Source organism: Colobus angolensis, unplaced genomic scaffold (genome assembly GCF_000951035.1).
Source record: "Colobus angolensis palliatus isolate OR3802 unplaced genomic scaffold, Cang.pa_1.0 Scaffold25, whole genome shotgun sequence".
In the NCBI taxonomy this organism is placed as follows: Eukaryota; Metazoa; Chordata; class Mammalia; order Primates; family Cercopithecidae; genus Colobus; species Colobus angolensis.
Window position 1 is genome coordinate 2,974,809 of NW_012115710.1, and position 19,755 is coordinate 2,994,563.

At 51.6% G+C, this 19,755-nt stretch overlaps 2 protein-coding genes across 4 annotated transcripts in view; both read left to right on the forward strand.

Moving 5' to 3' along the window:
• Window positions 1–2,924, forward strand: part of KLK7 (kallikrein-related peptidase 7) — a 5,932-nt gene extending 3,008 nt beyond the window's left edge. Inside the window, exons 4-5 of the mRNA XM_011946499.1 lie at window positions 148–304; window positions 2,310–2,924. Coding sequence (XP_011801889.1) covers window positions 148–304; window positions 2,310–2,465 — 313 coding nt within the window. The 3' untranslated portion in view covers window positions 2,466–2,924. The remainder of the gene's footprint in view (window positions 1–147; window positions 305–2,309) is intronic.
• Window positions 2,925–10,027: 7,103 nt separating this feature from the next.
• KLK6 (kallikrein-related peptidase 6) overlaps window positions 10,028–19,755 on the forward strand; it is an 11,301-nt gene continuing 1,573 nt past the window's right edge. Inside the window, exons 1-6 of one of the 3 annotated variants that reach the window (XM_011946283.1) lie at window positions 10,028–10,199; window positions 11,203–11,254; window positions 11,682–11,729; window positions 12,506–12,662; window positions 16,276–16,523; window positions 17,862–17,998. In XM_011946283.1, the coding sequence (XP_011801673.1) occupies window positions 11,690–11,729; window positions 12,506–12,662; window positions 16,276–16,523; window positions 17,862–17,998 (582 nt within the window). In that variant the 5' untranslated portion in view covers window positions 10,028–10,199; window positions 11,203–11,254; window positions 11,682–11,689. Of the gene's footprint in view, window positions 10,200–11,002; window positions 11,255–11,681; window positions 11,730–12,505; window positions 12,663–16,275; window positions 16,524–17,861; window positions 17,999–19,755 lie in introns of those variants that run through there. The other 2 variants (XM_011946284.1, XM_011946282.1) reach the window with 2 other exon arrangements.

Below are 19,755 nucleotides of genomic sequence, written 5' to 3' on the forward strand. Positions count from 1 at the left end.
AGGAGTCCAGACCCCAGCCCCTCCTCCCTCAGACCCAGGAGTCCTGGGCCCCCAGCCCCTCCTCCCTCAGACCCAGGAGCCTGGGCCACAGCCTTTCTGGCCCTCACCCCATCCTCTCTGACTGACAGCTCCCCCTGCCCCCTGCAGTGACCTTTCCCTCCCTGCAGTGACCTTTCCCTCTGACCTCATGTGCGTGGATGTCAAGCTCATCTCCTCCCAGGACTGCACGAAGGTTTATAAGGACATGCTGGGAAATTCCATGCTGTGCGCTGGCATCCCCAACTCCAAGAAAAACGCCTGCAATGTGAGACTCTCCCCCTCAATTCCTCCCCAGTCCTGGGTACCCTGTCTGCATGCCCCAGGGGCAGAGCTTGACCCAAGTGACTGGGCACCGAGCCTGGCCTTGCCCTCCCCCGAGACCTGGCCTCCTCAGCCTTTTTCACCTCATTCTCTGCCTAGGTCAGGGGTGGGAGCTTACTTAGGGGCTGATGTGGCCCCTGGGGATGGGACAGAGAGTTTAATAGGGGTGAGAAAGTGGGGGTGGGACCAGGGAAGGAGAGTGAGGTGCTGGTCCCAGGCCCAAACCTTAAGGGGGCGCCGAAAACTTCAGTGATTGAGATAAATCACAATGCAATATTTAAAAATAAAAAATAAAATTAACACAGCAGTCCACGATGGATAAAATGTTTCCATTTTAAATAAAGAGCAGGTAAATCTTACTGAATTTCCCCTCACCGTAGGTGCCAGCGTGGCTCAGCACAGTGCTGTACTGGCGACTGGCGCTGTCTTCATTTCAAATGTGGATACGCTGTCCATCATGCAGTTTTATGTATTAGATTTGATTTTGTTAAATACTGCATCGAAGTATTATGTGTTACAGTTACTGAGATTTTGTGCCTGAAGCTGATAACTCACTCGACTGACCCTGGCCCTGGTCCCGGGGAAAACCACTCTTTCCCTCCACCTCCTCCCTGTTCCCTCTTCCTGGCCTTTTGTCATCCCCTCTCTGTTTCTGAACAGTCTTCCCACATCTCTCTTTGTGACATAATTTCATTTCATCCTTTTCCTCTTTGTTCTTTCTCTGTGTTGAGCTAGCTTGCTCTCTCTCCCTTGCTGTCTCTCTACCCACTCCTCTCTGCTCTCTCTCTTCTCCCTCTTTCTCTCGCTTCTCTCTCTTTCGCTTCTCTCTCTCCCCTCCCTCTCTCTCCTCCCCTTGCCCCCCTCCTCTCTCTTTTTTCCTGTCTCTCTGTCTCCTCTCTGGCCCTCTCCTCTCTCTCTCCCCCACTTCTCTGTCTCTCTTCATCTCTCTCCCTTTTCTCCCCTTGCCCTCTCCTTTCTCCTCTGTCTCTCTCTCTCTTCTACCTCTCCTCTCCCCACCTGCTCCCTCATCTGTCTTTCTTTCTCTCTCTTTATTCTCCTCCTCTCTTCCAGTCTGTCTCTCCTCTCCCCATCCCCACACCTTCTCCCCGCCCCCTTCTCTGTCTCTGTCTTCTCCCTCTTTCTTCTCCACCCCATCTGTCTGTCTCTCTCTCTCCCCATACCGTTTCCCTCTTCCCCATCTCTCTTTGTCTCTCTCTCTTTTCCCTCTTCCTTCTCCACCTCCAACTCTCTCTGTCTCTCCACACCCATCCTCCTTGCTCACATCTGCACCTCCAGCTCTCAGGGGATGTGGGATGGTGAGTGTTAGGGATAGAGGTGATGGGAGAGAGATGACTGTCCTAGAGAACAGGGTGTTCCCCTTCTCCCCTGGTAAGGGCCAGTTCCATGAATGTGCAAGCTCTGCACTGACACAGAGCCCCACACTCAGAAGGGTCTCAAACTTAGTCTAATGCATTCCTGTTCTTGTCTTGAAATTCTTAATAATTTTTGAACAAAGAGCCCTGCGTTTTCATTTTGCACCAAGCCCTGTAAATTATGTAATTGGTCTTGACCCTGGTCTCCAAGACCATCGTGTCCCCCTTTCCTGTGCAAGACGGCATGCATCCACCCTTTGGAGATGATGTTTCTTCTCCCACTAGCTTGGAGCAGGGTCCTTAACATTGGAAAATAAAGAGTGCTCTGATCCGGAAGCCCCACCCCTTCTCTGCAATTGATCTCATTGGCCAAGGGTCAAACCAGTGTCTTCAAAGGACCTAGTGTGTTCCTAGCACTAGCTCTCCCATTGGTCCCCAGAGACAATGAGTCTCTTCTCATTGGCTGTGTTGGAAGTCCATAATCTGCAAGACAAAGACCGATAACTGAGGAATGTATGATAATGAGTTGGGTTTTCATCTGAAGCCAAAGTTAATCTCCGGCTGTATTCCCTCTAGGGTGACTCGGGGGGACCGTTGGTGTGCAGAGGTACCCTGCAAGGTCTGGTGTCCTGGGGAACTTTCCCTTGTGGCCAACCCAACGACCCAGGAGTCTACACTCAAGTCTGCAAGTTCACCAAGTGGATAAATGACACCATGAAAAAGCATCGCTAACACCCCACCAAGTGTGCTTCGAACCGAAAATGCACAGGAGTAAGGACGCTGGTGACCCGTAAAGGCATATTTGACTTTACCTTTCCTCAGAGATATATTTAAACCTCAGGCCCTGTTTGTAAACCAATCAAATTGGTAAAGACCTAAAACCAAAACAAACAAGGAAACAAAACCCTCAGTGCTGGAGAAGACTCAGTGAGACGGGCACTCTCAAACACTGGAAGTGGACGTTCTACAATCTTTATGGAAGACAGTTGGTCAACGTACACCGAGACCCTTATTCACCACCTTTGATCCAGTAACGCTAGTCTTAGGAAGAACCTACTAAAAACAACAACAAATCCAAAATGTCAAACAAGACTTGAATTTATCATAATATTATTTATCACAGAAATAAAGTGAAAACATCAAACATGTTCCAAAAGTACTGAATGGCTTAAATAATAGTCTGGCTTGGCACAATGATTTTTTTTTATTTGAGACAGAGTCTCACTCTGTTGCCCGGGCTGCAGTGCACTGATGCAATCTTGGCTCACTGCAACCTCTGCCTCCTGGATTCAAGTGATTCTCATGCCTCAGCCTCCCAAGTACCTGGGACTACAGGTGTGCACCACCACACCAGGCTAATTTTTTTGTGTATTTTTACCAGAGACAGGGTTTCACCATGTTGGTCAGCGCGGTCTTGAACGCCTGACCTCAGATGACCCACCCACCTTGACCTCCCAAAGTGCGGGGATTACAGGTGTGAGCCACCGTGCCCAGCCCACGATGATATTATAAACCTATTAAAAATGATTCTTAGACAGAATTGTTAGTATTATGCAAGAATGTTTAGGCTATATGATGCTAAATGGCAAAAGGAAGAGACAAAAATATATACATATGTGAACTTAACCATAAAAAATAAAATATTCACAGAATCAAATCTGAACACACATGTCCCAGACTGCATACTGGGGTCATCATGAGGTGTCTCCTTCCTTCTGTGTACTTTTCCTTGAATGTGCGCTCTTATAACATGAAAAATAAAGGCGGGAAAAAACGTCTGAAGATCTGTGGTTGGAGAGAGGAGACTTTTCAGGAAGGGAGCCTAGAAAGAAAAATGTGACTGGTTTTGAGCCCTGGTCCTGCCCGCCCTGTTCCAGGGTATAGTTCCGTTTCTCAGATCTCAGTTTTTCCTTCCTGTAAAATGGGAGAGAGAAGAAAGGATGGAGAGAGGAAGAAGGAGGGGAGGAGGGAGGAGAGAACAGGCAGACTTCATCAGCGTGGGAAGGGGTGTGAAATTGTTTCTGAATATCTCACGAGTGACGAGTGAGGAGGGAGCCAGGCAGTTTTCACTGGGATTGGGATGGTGGCAGACAGGACACAGGGCTCCCACAGGGGTCTGCCAGAAGTGAGCAAACAGTGCTGGAGGAAGACGGTGGCACCTGCTCCCCAAGAAGGGAGGGAAAGGAACCTCGGGAAGGGAGTAGGATGAGGGAGGAGTCCTCTGTGACTCAGAGCCTGGCCACACCTCCAGCCTTCTAACATCAAAGATCCTCTGTGTGGTCACACCTCAGACACTGCTGACCGAGGAGCCACTCTAGCCCAGGACGCGCCCCTCCTACCTGTTCTTCCTGTTTCTCTCCCAGAATTCTGTCCCCACCAACATCCTCCAGATCCTTCCTCTCCTTATCTCATCTTCCTCTGAGTCTCTCCTAACCCAGGCACCCCAGCCCTGTCATATTGCAGAAATTCTGCAGCCACTAATTCTGATTCTCCCATATAGGAGGCTAACACACAAAACACAGGAGTCCAGGATCCCAGCCCCTCCTCCCTGAGACCCAGGAGTGCAGGCCCCACCCCCAACCCCTCCTCCCTCAGACCCAGGAGTCCAGACACCCCCACCAGCCCCTCTTCCCTCAGACCCAGGAGTCTAAGGCTTCTCTCAGCCCCTCCTCCCTCAGACCCAGAAGTCCAGGCCCCCCAGCCCCTCCTCCCTCAAACCCAGGAGTCCAGGCCCCCTCTCAGCCCCTCCTCCCTCAGACCCAGGAGTCCAGGCCCCCTCTCAGCCCCTTCTCCCTCAGACCCAGGAGTCCAGGCCTCCTTCCCAGCCCCTCCTCCCTCAGTTCCAGGAGTCCAGATCCCCCAGCCCCTCCTCCCTCAGACCCAGGAGTCCAGACCTCCTCCCCAGCCCCTCCTCCCTCAGACCTGGGAGTCTAGGTCCCCAGCCCCTCCTCCCTCAGACCCAGGAGTCCAGGGCCCCAACCCCTTCTGTTTCTGGGCCTGCCAAGTTTAAAGAATGTCAAAATTTTTCAACCACTCATTCCCCTGAAGTTTTATCAACATTTTCTCTCTCTTCTGCAAACCACTCCAATATTCAATCTAGAATTTTTAAAAGTAACAAAACATTGCATTTGCACTAAGTCAGCCCGGAGATCCCCAGCCGTGGCCCTCTGCTCTCCTATATGCAAGGTACAGGTAGATTGGTTTGCAGTGATTGAGATGGTACTAATGTTGATTTTTTTTTTAAGTAATTCATTTTTCTTTGGGTAAGGAATATAGTGTGGTAGTTAAGGGATTAGCTCCGAATCCTGGCTTCCTAGGTTCGAATCCCAGTTCTAGCCCCTACAAGCTATTTTCCTTTAAGCTCATTAGTTCCCCCGTCCCTGTTCCTTCATCCTTGAAGTGGGAGAAAAAGCACCTATTTCTAGGGTTATTACAGAGATTCAATAAGTTAATATACAGAAAGCGCTCAAACATTTTATGGCACAGGGTAAGCCTTCATTGGACATTGGTTTTAGTTTTAGTTTTGTTTTGTTTTGTTTTTGAGACAAAGTCTTGCTCTTGTTATCCAGGCTGGAGTGCAATGGCACGATCTCAGCTCACTGCAACCTCCGCCTCCCAGGTTCAAGTGATTCTCCTGCCTCAGCCTCCCAAGTAGCTGGTATTACAGGCGACTGCCATCATGCCCGGCTAATTTTTGTATTTTTAGTAGAGATGGGGTTTCACCGTGTTGGTCAGACTGGTCTCCAACTCCTGACCTCAGGCGATCCGCCCGCCTCGGCCTCCCGAAGTGCTTGGATGACAGGCGTGAGCCACCGCGCCTGGCCTAGGCATTGGGTTTTATTGTTTATGATTTCTGGCACTTTTTTCTGCTTACAGTCTCATGAAGTTTCCTTATACATTTTTCTTTTTTTGATATAAGGTCTTGCTGTATCATCCAGGCTAGAGTGTGGTGGCATGATCATAGCTCACTGCAGCCTCAATCTCCTGGGCTCAAACAATCCTTTTGCCTCAGCCTTTTGAGTAGCTGGCTGATTTTTTTTTTTTTTTTAGTAGAGATGGGGTCTCACTATGTTGTCCAGGCTGGTCTCTAATTCCTAAGCTCAAGTAATCCTCCCACTTCAGCCATCCAACGTGCTGGGATTACAGGTATGAACCACTGCACCCAGACAAAAGAATTTATGTATGGAAGATTTTTGCAGAGCAAGTCAATCTGGAGCAAAATATCCAGTAAATAAGCATTCAAAGTGTGCAGAGATGGCAAACCATGAAGGTCACCACAGAAGTAGTAGAGTTAGGAATCTCTTTCTCTTCAAAGTCCCTCCACTCCCCACAGCCTAACACCTCCCTTCTTTCCCCACCCAGCTCTCAACAATTCCTCCCAAGTTCACTCACCTCGTACTGTCATAAGATAGACCCAGCCAGGCCACCGAGGGATGGGCCACATCCACTGCCGTGTCGGAAGTTGAGTTCCCATTCAGACTCCACCATTTCCTGGATGTTTGATGTTGAGCAATGAACTTCCTGTTCTGAGCCTCAGTTTTCTTATCTGTAAAATGGGAGTGGGTGTGATAAAGTCATTTAGTCATTTGATCAGTCTTTCCTAAGGCTGATTCTGGGCCAGGTCCTGTGTGGTTGCTTGGGACACAGGGATGAGTCAGTCCCGTACCTGCCCTCAAGGAGCTCATGGTCCAGTGGAAGAGACGACGAATGTCAATCCAGGTGTCCCCCGTCCAGGGTGAGTTGAGGGAGACACCTGCTGTGGGAACCTACGTGAGCAAATGAGTAGGTGGAGGTTGGGTGGTGTTCAAGGAAGTTTTCCTGGAGGAAGTAATGTCCAAGCAAAGACTTGAAGGACAGGTTATTGCCAGGAAAAGGTGGGAAAAACATGCTAAGAAGAGAGAATAGGCCGGGTGCGGTGGCTCCTGCCCATAATCCCAACACTTTGGGAGACCGAGGTGGGCAGATCACCTGAGGTCAGGAGTTCATGACCAGCCTGGCCAACATGGTGAAATCTCATCTCTGCTAAAAATACAGGCATGGTGGCATGTGCCTGTAATCCCAGCTGCTTGGGAGGCTGAGGCAGGAGAATCGTCTGAACCCAGGAGGCAAAGGTTGCAGTGAGTAGAGATCATGCCACTTCACTCTAGCCTAGGCGACAGAATGAGACTCCGTCTCAAGAAGAAGAGGGAATAGCATTCAGCGAAGGGCCAGAAGCCAGAGGGCACGGCACGGGTCAGGGAAGTTTGATGTGCTCTAGAAAGCTGGAGCCACACGGAGATGTAGGCATAGCTGTGTCATGCAGTGTGAGGGCCACTCACCACTCAAGACTCTTTTTAAACATTTTTTGACAGGGTTTGACTCTGTCACACTGGAGTGTAGTGGCGTGATTATGACTTACTGCAACCTGGGCCTCCAGGCTCAAGGAACTATCCCACGTCAGCCTCCTGTATGGCTGGTACCACAGATGTGTGCCACCTAGGTAATTTATGTATTTATTTATTTATTTTAGAGAGATAGGGTCTCACTATAATGCCCAGGCTGGTCTTGAACTCCTAGGCTCAAGTGATCTTCCCACCTCTGCTTCCCAAAGTGCTTGGATTACAGGTATGAGCCACCTTGTCCAGCCATGTCCAGGGCTCTTGATGGCTTAAAATGAGCTCCGACTGAGACATCTGTAAATATATATGACACAACAGATTCCAAACACTCAGGGTGCCAAAAAGGAAGAAGGGCAAATAATCCCTTTACTAATTTTCTTATTTTTATTTAGTATGATAATATTTTGGATATATTGAATTCCACGAACTATTAGAATTAGCTGCTCCTGTTTCTTCTTAATTTTTACTTTCTTTTAAATTTATCTATTATTGTTATTGAGTTGGGGTCTCGCTCTGTTGCCCAGGCTGGGGCGCAGTGGCACAGTCACAGCTCACTGTAGCCTTGACCTCCCAGGCTCGACAATTCTCCCACCTCAGCCTCCTGAGTAGCTGGGACTACAAGTGTGCACCACCACATCTGGCTAATTTTTTTGCCTTTTGCAGAGATGGTTTCTCACTATGTTGCCCAGGCTGGTCATGAACTCCTGGACTCAAGCTATCTACCCACCTTGGCCTCTTAAAGTGCTGGGATTACAGACATGAGCCACCATGCTTGGCCTTACATTTATTTTTTAATCGACAAGTAAAAATTGTATATATTTCTGGTGTATAACATCATGTTTGATATATGTATGTATACATTGCGGAATGGCTAAACCAAGCTATTTAACATATGCATTATTTTACACCCTTAGTTTTTGTGGTAAGGACACTTAAAAAATCTTCTGACTTAAAAAAAAACGTGTGGTGATCGGAAAACATAAATGTGCATGCGTGCTTGGCATCACATTTCATCGGCCAGGGCTTCTCTGGATGCTAAAGGTCCTCAAACGCCAGGCTGGGGGGATGGGACTTGGTCCCAAGAGAGATGGGGGCCCAGGGCAGGGCTGTGAGAGGAGGGGGAAGGTCAGCACAAGGCACAGGAAGGCCTCTCTGGGGTCAGGCGAGGGATACAGAGTACAGAGGGATCCTGGTCCAGGAGGGAGAGGGTGCAGCTCTGAGTTGGGGTTGGGGGTGTGGGGGCAGAGAGGAAGGGATGCCCCAGAGAGAGGAGGCAGAGGGATAGGGCCTGGCCACTGGGCTGTGCAACATCAGACCTGCTGTCTGTGAGGATGGCAGGTCCTGAGAAGAAGATGCTGAGGTCAGTGGGGACCAAGTGTGAGAGGGAGCACCCAGAGAGGATACTGAACACCAAAGTAGTCTTCTTCCCTGGAGTGATGGGGGCTGGGCAATGCAAGATGACAATTAGATTCAATGCAAGAGAAATAGAAGGGTGGCTGGGAGCAGTGGCTCATGCCTGTGGTCCCAGTTCTTGGGGAGACTGAGGTGGGAGAGTCACTTGAGCCCAGGAGGGTTGAGGCTGCCATGAGCAAGGATCGTGCCACTGCACTGCAGCCTGGGCAACAGAACAAGACCTTGTCTCAAAAGAAAAAAGAATTTTTTAAAAAGTGACCTGTAATGCCCAGGCCAAGCAGATGCTGAGCCAGACTTCATTCCTATCATTGTCCTTATTACCCAGTGACGTCCCCCTCCTCATTTCCCTCCACTCTGCCACACACACACCCTCACCCTCCAGCCCATACCAACCACCCCAACCACTGCCTGAGTTTCCCATGTGCACCCAGGCCAGCATTTTCACAGCCTCTCCTCCTGACCTACGCCTGGCTCAGCTTTCTAGGCCCAAGTTCAAAGGCACCTCCCTAAGTCTTCCCGGATTCCTCTGCCACTGCCCGGCGGCACCATCTCATCACAGCTCCGCTCCCAAGTGCTCTCCGATTTCCGCTAAGCTCCATGCTCCTCACTGTGTGTCTGTATCTCATCAATAAGTCCTCAAGTCCTCCTGCATCCTGCTAGCTTCCTCGTCGCTCAGGAATCATCCCCGCTAGTTCCTGGGGAACCTGACTCCCTTCTGGGCACACACAATGCTTCCCCAGGGGAAATCTAAGAAGAGACCCAGGGGAAGATAAACATGGAGAGTCAGAGAATCAAGGGGAAAGAAAGGGAGAGAGGCCAGGCACAGTGGCTCACACCTGTAATCCAGCACTTTGGGAGGCCAAGGTGGGTGGATCACCTGAGGTCAGGAGTTTGAGACCAGCCTGGCCAATATGGCGAAGCCTCTTCTCTACTAAAAATACAAAAAACATTTAGCCAGGCATGGTGGTGGGTGCCTGTAATCCCAGCTACTCGGGAGGCTGAGGCAGAAGAATTGCTTGAACTCAGGAGGCAGAGGCTGCAGTGAGCTGAGATCACACCACTGCACTCCAGCCTGGGCAACAGAGCAAGACTCCATCAAAAAAAAAAAAAAAAAGAAGGAAGGAAGGAAAGAGAGATGAAGGGAGAGAAAAAAGAGAGAGAGAGACAGGGACAAAATAAAGTGGAGAAAAAAAGTAGAGAGACACAAATACAGAGACTGAGATGGGAGAGAGAGAGAGACGGAAGCCCCCTCCCTCCATGGCCAGTGAGACAGATGGAGCGAGAGACCTCAGGGGTGGGCAGGCTTGGAGGAGCAGGACCAGGAGGATGCAGAGTGCCGAAATCTCCAGTCAGGGCCGGGTGGGCAGTCAGAGACTGCAAAGGAGGACTGTCAGACAGGGACAAAAGGAAGCCATTGATGTAACCGCCCTCCCGCCTGCCCGCCGGAAGAGAGGTTGAGGCGCGGAGCTGCTGGGAGCATGGCACTGGGGTGCTGGGGGCGGACAAAGCCCAATTGTTCCTGGGCCCTTTCCCCATAGCGCCTTGGCCCGCTCCCCAGCCCGGGGCAGGGGCGGGGGCCAGTGTGGTGACACATGCTGTCTCCCTGCCGGGCTGGCTCGCTCTCTCCTGGGGACACGGAGGTCGGCAGGCAGCACACACAGGGACCTACGGGCAGGTGTGTGAGTCACCCCAACCCCACTGAACCTGGGCAAGCTGGTTCCCGGTGCCCGAGGGCTCTGGAGCCCGGAGTGAGGGCCTGCGGGTCCCTGGGTGACACACAGAGTGCTGGGGGTGCAGGGAGGCCTGGGGCACCATCTGCTTGCCCCAGAGGCCGGAATTTGTCTTCAGACACTTGCTTTCTCCAAGACCTGGAGGTCTAAGGACTGAGCCGACTAGAACTTCCTCTGCCTCAGATTCAGGCCCCAGACCCTCCTCCCTCAGACCCAGGAGTTTAGGTCCCAGCCCCTCCTCCTTCAGACCCAGGAGTTTAGGTCCCAGCCCCTCCTCCCTCAGACCCAGGAGTCCAGGCATCAGCCCCTTAGACCCAGGATTCCAGGCCCCCAGCCCCTTCTCCCTCAAACCCCACAGGCCCAGGAGTCTAGGCCCCCAGCTCCTCCTCCCTCAGACCCAGGAGTCCAAGTTCCCACCTCCTCCCTCAGACCCAGGAGTCCAGGCCCCCAGCCTCTCCTCCATCAGACCCAGGAGTTCAGTCCTCAGCCCCTCAGACCCAGGAGTCCAGGCTCCCAGCTCCTCCTCCTTCAGTCCCAAGGGTCCAGGCCCCCAGCCCCTCCTCCCTGAGACCCAGGAGCCCAGGCCCTCACTACACTCAGGGACCAGTGCTCCCCTCCCTGGAGGCCTGGTCAGGGGTCACCAGGAGCAGAGCATGGGGGCGGGAGGAATGTGTGTGGGAGGCCTGGGTAAGGAGGAAAAGGGTGTAGCCAGTCTCCCAGCTCAAGGACCTGAGAGACAGGGGTTAAAAGGACGTTCCAGAAGCATCTGGGGACAGAACCAGCCTCTTCCAGGGAGGCCTGGGAGCTGGGGGTGTGTGTCTGGCAGTCCCTGCAGCTCTGGGCTCCTCGGCCCCTGCGTCCTCCGCTTAGCTGTGCCACTGCATCTGAATGTCTTCTCTCCCCATGACTCCCCGCGTTTCTAACTCTCTCTGCCTCCTCATCTCGAAGCTGTTCCTTCCCCGCACTCAAGAATACCCAGAGGCCCGGAGGCCTGCAGCAGGTAAGATCACAGGCATCACAGAACCTGCCGGGTGGGGGGGGTGGGTGACCGCTGAGCACAGAGCCGGGCTCAGAGGAAAACTCCTATACAGAAGAAGAAGGTTAGGGCCCCCTAGGGTAACCCTTTCCTGTCTACAGGAAGGCAAATCAACGCGCAAGAAAGTAGAAAGATGTAATCAGAATTTCCCCATGAGTCACTGGACCAGTGGATGGAGTTCTGAATTCTCTTTGGCACTGTTTTCATGGGCTCCTCTGAGGGAAGACATGGGCTGGGGAAGAAGAAATCAGCAGGCTAGATGGGAAGGACAGAGGTCAAGGCAGGAGAGCGTAGCAGGCCAGGGAGGAAGGAGAGGATGCGGAGGGCGCAGACGGAGGGATGGGGGAGGGTCGAGGTAGTGACTGATGGACCATGTGGCTTCCCCTCCCAGGAGCAGCCATGAAGAAACTGATGGTGGTGCTGAGCCTGATCGCTGCAGGTGGGGAAAGGGCATTTGGATGGGGGAGGCTTACAGACAGGATGGGGCTTGTTGATGGAGAAGAGGCTGGTATTGGGGATGGGGATAGGCACAGGGTTGGGGTTGGGGGGCTTTGAAATGAGGAAGACGTTGGGGATCAGGCTAAGGGTGGGGAATACAGATGGGGAGGGTGGTGGGAGGTGGGCTTGAAGGTATGAGGGTTTGGGGCGGGGTTGGCTTGAGGGATGGGGATCTAAATGGAGAAGAGGTAGGAGGTAGGTTGGAAAGTTGGAGAAAGCCCAGGGATAGGGGAGACAGTTGGGTTTGCAATGGGAATGGGGTAAGTTTGGGAATGGAAATACAGAGAAGATTTTTTTTGTTTTTCTTTTTTTTTTTTTTTTTTGGAGGCAGGGTCTCGCTCTGTCACCCAGGCTGGAGTGTAGTGGCACGGTCATCCATAGTTCACTGCTGACTTGAACTTGAACTCTTGGGTTTCAAGCGACCCTCCCACCTCAGCCTCCCGAATAGCTGGGACTACAGGTGTATGCCACCATACCCTGCTAATTTATTTTTATTTATTTTTATTTTTATTTTTATTTTATTTGTGGAGACGAGGTCTCAATGTGTTACGCAGGCTGGTCTCAAACTCCTGGGCTCAAGCGATTCTCCTGCCTCAGCTGGGATTACAGGCAGGCATAAGCCACTACACCTGACCAATCTTGACTGGAGTTCAACTTGAGGGGAATGCGCATGGTTTCTCCAGAACTCCTCTCTGACTCAGATCCTCTCTCCCTCAGCCTGGGCAGAGGAGCAGAATAAGTTGGTGCATGGCGGACCCTGCGACAAGACATCTCACCCCTACCAAGCTGCCCTCTACGCCTCGGGTCACTTGCTCTGTGGCGGGGTCCTTATCCATCCACTGTGGGTCCTCACAGCTGCCCACTGCAAAAAACCGTGAGTCTACGCCATAAATGAACAGCAGATGCGACTGAACCTCGAGGGTGTCTTGTATCTTTTAGATGTCAGGCAGGAGGTGATACAGGCATCCCCCCATCCCAGCACAAGGCCATCTGATAGCCAGGTGCATTCGGTCATTGCTTAATTGAGTACTTAATGTGTGCCAGGCCCTGCGGGCATAGCAGTGGGAAAAAAAAAAAAAACAAGCAAAATTGCTGTCTTCATGAACTTACCTTCTAATGGGGGAATCGGATCATTTGGGAACCTGCAGGGCATGATGGGCATTTGGATTTAATTCTGAGCACAGGAGGAAGCCACTGGGCAGTTTTGTTTTTGTTGTTTGCTTTTTGAGACACAGTGTTGCTCTGTCACCTGGGCTGGAGTGTAGTGGCATGATCTCAGTTCACTGCAACCTCTGCCTCCCGGGTTCCAGCGATTCTCCTGCCTCAAGTAGCTGCGATTACAGGTGTGCACCACCTTGCCTGGCTAATTTTTGTGTTTTTGGTAGAGACGGGGTTTCACCATGTTGGCCAGGCTGGTCTCAAACTCCTCACCTCAGGTGATCTGCCCACCTCAGCCTCCCAAAGTGCTGGGATTACAGGCGTGAGCCACCACACCTGGCCTGATTTATATTTTTACAAGCTACCACGTGGAACGTGGACTGGGCAAGAGAAGAGGGAGGGAGGCCCATGTGGGGGCTGTTGCTTTCATCCGGCGACATAAGAGGGTGGCTTGAACCCAGGCAGTGGCAGTGGGGCTGGAGGGATGTTGAATATCTTGGGATGTGGAATTTTGTGACTGAGCCAGCAGAATTTGGCCACAAGAAACAGGAGGGAGAGGAAAGAAGCAGGGCTGGATTCTGGGTATTTGTCCTCAACAACTGGGTGTTTTGCCATGTCTTTCTCTGAGCTGGGGGAGAGGGAAAGAGAAACAGGCTGGGTGTGGGCAGGGGAGCATCTGACATTTTGCTGTAGCCCCGGTGAGTTTGAGATGCCTGGGAGATGTCCCAGCAGGGAGGCCGGGGAGGCCTCTGGAGCTCAGAGGAGAGGTCAGGGCTGGAGGTTAAAATGAAGGCATCGTCAGCAAACGGGTATATTTAAAGCCATGGGACTAGATGAGATCATCCAAAAAGCTGGCATAGTTGGAGGAGCTGGAGGGCCCAGGACGAAAACCCCCGGCGCTGATTCTCACGAGTTGGATTCACAAAAGCTGCCACTTGTTTAATGCTAACTACCAATCAGGTGCTGAGTGAAGCGATTTACACACCTTTCCCAGAATGCCCACCACAAGGGACTCTTGGCACCATTTTGCAAATGAGGAAACTGAGGTGCAGCCAAATGGCAAGTGACAATCCCTGGGATGGTTCCCCCAACCCCAAGGAGACCTGGGATGACTCTCACCACCATCATTCATTCCTTCGACGCACATTGACTAAGGGGCCCGCAAAGTCCCACGTTCGAGTTGGGCAGTGGAGATTCAGCAATGGATGAGACATCATCATCCCTGCCCTCAGGAGCACAAGGACAGAAAGGGGCAGACAAGCAGTTATTTAAGAAGCAAAGTGGGGGCCGGGCACAGTGGCTCACGCCTGTAATCCCAGCCCTTTGGGAGGCCGAGGTGGGTGGATTACCTGAGGTCAGGAGTTTGAGACCAACCCAGCCAACATGGCGAAACCCTGTCTCTACTGAAAATACAAAAAAATTAGCCAGGCGTGGTGGTGGGCTCCTGTAATCCCAGCCACTTGGGAGGCTAAGGCAGGAGAATCGCTTGAACCTGGGAGGCGGAGGTTGCAGTGAGCCAAGATGGCGCCACTGCACTCCAGCCTGAATGACAGAGCAAGATTCTGTCTAAAAAAACAATAAAAGGAAAGAAAGAAGCAGCAAATTGGGCTGGCCGTGGTGGCTCACGCCTGTAATCCCAGCACTTTGGGAGGCCGAGGCGGGTGGATCACTTGAGCCCAGGAGTTCAAAGCTGCAGTGAGCTGTGATCTACAGAGCACCACTGCAGATCCAGCCTGGGTGACAGAGCGAGACCCTGTCTCAAAAAAACAAACAAACAAAAGAAGCAAACCCTTCAAAACCCCACACAATGACAAATTATGAAGGAAAAGAATAAGGGTATCTACTTTAGATGGAGGAGGGTCAGGAAGGACTTTCTGATGAGATAAAATCCAAGTGGAGGCATGAAGATGGGAAAAGAGTGTTCAGGGCAGAGGAAAGGCAGTGATAACAGCCCTGAGGTGAGAACCATCTTGAGTATTCTCAGAAAAGAAAGTTCCCCGTTCACTAGGGGGCAGAAGGTGCTGGGAGATAAGGTTGGAAAGTGACTACAGCCAGATCCACACAGGGTCTCCAGTGCCAAGTGGAGGAGCCCAGGCTTTACTCTTAGGACAATGGGGAGCCATGGGAGACGTTTGAGCAAGGGAGTGACTCTCTTTGTTTCAGGAATATGTATCAAACACCTATCATGTGCCAGGTGCTGATCAAGGCACTGGAGATACTATATCTGAATAGAACAAAAATCCCCATCTTGACATCCTAGAGCTGCACTGTCTAATGTGGTAGCCATCAGTCACATATAGCAAATTATATTGAAATGAATGAAATGGAAAATCCACAAGCCACATTTCAAATACTCAACAGTCACCTGCAGCTTGTGGCTCCCCCAGCCACCTCTGGACAGTGCAGATAGAGAACATGGCATTGTAGCATTTAGTGGACACCATTGCTCTGCAAGGAGGAGAAACAATACAATGAGTAAATATTTAACGATAAATATATAGCATGTCAGATGATTGTGATAGGTTCTCTGGTGGAACAGAAAGCAGGGGAGGGAGATAGGAATTGTCTACTGGAATAGGTATTGGTATTTTAATTGGGCCACTAAGGAAGGCTTCCCTGAGAGGCAACATTTAAAGGCAGTGAGGGAGTGAGGTATGCAGATACTTGGAGGACAGACTTGCTGGCAGATGGAACAGCAGTGCTAAGGCCCTGGGGTGGTAAGACCACTATTATGTTCAAGGCAAGACGGGGAAGCTGGTGTTTGGCTGGAGCAGAGGGAGAGAAGGGGAGAGTGGAAGGAGAAGACGTCTGAGAGATGATGGGACAGTGCTTGCAAGGCCTGGTGCACCACGTTGAGAACTTTGGCTTTGATTCTAAGTGAGATGGGAGTCATAGGAGGGGCTGAGCAGGGGAGGCACGGGACCAATTTATGCTGTTAAAATAGTTCTGGTTGCTTTGTGGAGGATGGACTGTGGGGGGCCAGAGACAGAGCAGGGAGCCCAGTGAGGAGGCTACTGCTCTAGTTCAGGTCAGAAGTGAAAAGGCAGCTTAAACCAAAATGGTAGCCATGGGAAAGGTGAGATGTGGTCTAATTCTGGATATGCTTCAGAGGGGCAAAAGCATTTCTGGACAGCTTGGATGTAGGGCATGAAATAAAGAGAGTGAAGAATAGCCCCCAAGATTATTCTGAAAGGATGGAATTGCCATTTACTCAGCTGGGGAAGACTGTGGGAGGAGCAGGCCAGCTGATTCATGACTTCTCAGCCCTCTCTGAAGCCTCAGCTGTAGCCCAAGGGCTCCAGGTGAGACCCAGCCCTCTTCCTTCCCAGAAATCTTCAGGTCTTCCTGGGGAAGCATAACCTTCGGCAAAGGGAGAGTTCCCAGGAGCAGAGTTCTGTTGTCCGGGCTGTGATCCACCCTGGCTACGATGCTGCCACCCATGACCAGGACATCATGCTGTTGCGCCTGGCACGCCCAGCCAAGCTCTCTGAACTCATCCAGCCCCTTCCTCTGGAGAGGGACTGCTCAGCCAACACCACCAGCTGCCACATCCTGGGCTGGGGCAAGACAGCAGATGGTCAGTAGTGGGAGGCCGGTGGGGAGCAGGCTACTGGCTACTGGGGGAAGTGGGCCAAAGGATGGAGGGTGGGACAGCTGGTGAGGGGCCCTGGGAAGATGGGCTAATGGTAAGGACCAATGGGACAAGATTTCACTAGGAGAAAGGTCAAGGGAGAGGGAGGGTGAATTTGGGAGTGAGGCCAATCAGTGAACAGCCAATGGAAAATGTAGACCAGTGGGTGAATAGCATGGGAGAGTTGGAACACAAGATGAAGGTTCAATGAATAGGGAAGGTCAGTGGGGAAACTCTAATCAGGAAGGAGGCCAGAGGTCAAAGAGGACTGATTAGGATTCACTGAAGAGCAGGAAGGAATAGTGGAGAAGAAACTGATGGAAGAAGAGAAACCAATAAAGCACAAGAGCAGACTGAAGGATGTGAATTGAGACAGTAAATGGGGGTAGAGCTGATGGAAGAGGGACTAAGAGGAAAGGGTCAATGGTCCAGAGGAGTCACTAGAGGAAAAAACAGGTGCAATAGATCAGTAGGAACCATGAAGGTGGGCCTGTGTGTGAAGGGCCAATAAGAAAGGTGAACCACTGGATGAAGGGCCAATGGGAAGGGAGAGCCAGTGGAGGATGGTGAGGCCAGTTAGAAAAGGACCAAGGAGGGAGGCAGACCAATAGGAAGAGAGACCTGATGAGGGAGGGCAGGGCTAGTTAGGAAAGGACCAATGAGGAAGGTAGACTATTGGATGAAAGGCCAGTAGAAAGGGAGGACCCATGAGGGAGGGTGGAGACAGTTAGAAAAGGACCAATGAAGGAGGTGGACCATTGGATGAAGAACCAGTAGAAAGGAAGAACCAGTGGGAGAGGGCATGGCTACTTAGGAAAAGACCAATGGTTATAGAGTGACCCATCAAGATGAATCAATGAGCAAGAAGTGTCCAATGAAGAATGGACTACTGAGCAGGAGGGGTACAGTAGAGGAGGGCCTAATAGAGGCAGAGACCTCCAGGTCAACTGAAACTACTGAAGAAGGTGGGACCATTGGAAGAGAGAAAAGTGGAGGAGGGACCTAAGAGAAAAGGAAAACCAATAGGAAATGAGGACTCCTGGAGAAGAGACTATTAATGAGGAAGACAGCCAATGGGAGGGAAGAATGATAGAAAGAGGGACCAATTAGGAGGCAGGTATGATGGAAATGGGCTGTAAGAATGAGAGACAAACAGGAAGAGGGGAACCAATGGAAAAGAGGGACCAGTAGGGGATGGAGGACTTATAGGGGTTGGGGGATGGCTGGGGCGGATGTGGGGAGTGCAAGGCCTGGGCTGAGTCTGGCCCATCTCTCTCCTTACAGGTGATTTCCCTGACACCATCCAGTGTGCATACATCCACCTGGTGCCCCGTGAGGAGTGTGAACATGCCTACCCTGGCCAGATCACCCAGAACATGTTGTGTGCCGGGGATGAGAAGTATGGGAAGGATTCCTGTCAGGTGAGGTGACCAGGACCTGCCGGTTACACAGCCAGAGACAGGACAAAGACACAAAAACATGGCCAGACACAGGAAGAGAAAGATACAGGCTAAAAGAGAGCTTTTCAAAGACACATAGAGACAGGCTGAGGGAGAACCCAAGCCCTGAAAAGGAGAGACTTAGTAAAGATGGGGTGTCACCATGTTGGCCAGGCTGGTCTCGAACTCCTGACCTCATGATATGCCCACCTCGGCCTCCCAAAGACACACAGAGACACAGTCAGGGACATGCAGAGATATAAAGACACAGCCGGCAGAGACAGGAAGTGCAGAGACAAGGATGGAGGTAGAGGGGTCAAGAATCAGAGAGACCCAGGCACGGTGGCTCACACCTGTAATCCCAGCACTTTGGGAGGCCGAGGTGGGAGGATCACCTGGGGTCAGGAGTTTGAGACCAGCCTGACCAACATGGTGAAACCCTATCTCTACTAAAAATACAAAAATTAGGCCGGGCACAGTGGCTCATGCCTGTAATCCCAGCACCTTGGGAGGCCGAGGTGGGTGAATCACCAGTCAACAGATTGAGACCATCCTGGCCAATATGGTGAAACTTCATGTCTACTAAAAATACAAAAATTAGCTGGGTGTTGTGGTGGGTGCCTGTAGTCCCAGCTACTCAGGAGGCTGTGGCAGGAGAATCACTTGAAACCAGAGGCGGAGGTTGTTGCAGTGAGCCGAGATCGCACCACTGCACTCCTGCCTGGGTGACAGAGCAAGACTCTGCCTCAAAAAAAAACAAAAAACGGCCGGGCGCAGTGGCTCAAGACTGTAATCCCGCACTTTGGGAGGCCGAGACGGGCGGATCACGAGGTCAGGAGATCGAGACCATCCTGGCTAACACTGTGAAACCCCGTCTCTACTAAAAAAATACAAAAAACTAGCCGGGCGAGGTGGCGGGCGCCTGTAGTCCCAGCAACTCGGGAGGCTGAGGCAGGAGAATGGCGTAAAAACCCGGGAGGTGGAACTTGCAGTGAGCCGAGATCGCACCACTGCACTCCTGCCTGGGTGACAGAGCAAGACTCTGCCTCAAAAAAAAAAAAAAAACAGCAAACAAACAAAAAACAATTATCCAAGCGTGGTGGCACACACCTGTAATCCCAGCTACTCGGGAGGCTGAGGCTGGAGAATCGCTTAAACCCGGGAGGCGGAGGCTGCAATGAGCTGAGATCGCGCCACTGCATTCCAGCCTGGGGACAGAGCCAGACTCTAACTAAAAACAAAAAGAACCAAAGAGAGGCAGTAAGGAGGCAGATGGTGTGAGCGGACTGTCCTTCCTCAAACACAGCCCCCATGAGTTCTGCTCAGAAACAACCAGGCTCTGGAGGAGGGAGAGGCTAGTTGGGGAAAGGGGACTCCCTCCTGAATACTTTAACTTGGGTTTCCTCCATTGTCATCCATCCAGGCTCTCCTCTTTGTGCCAGAATGACTAATGCATTGAGGGATGTGCAGAGACCAACCAAGAGGGAGACTGAGGCAGAAACAGAGACAGAGACAGGGAAAGCGATACATAGCAACTTGGACACAAAGAAAGGGCAGGCGGGCAAGACTGTCCTCAAGACACGAGGTGGAGAGGTGTCCCTGGACTGAATAGTGCCAGGCATATCTCTCCCTGGGCCTTCCCAACCTCTCCCACCTGGGTCTTATTGTCTCCTCCCCCTCCCTCTCCTCCTCCCCCTCTTCCTCCTTCTCTTCCTCCTCCTCCTCTTCCTCCCCCTCCT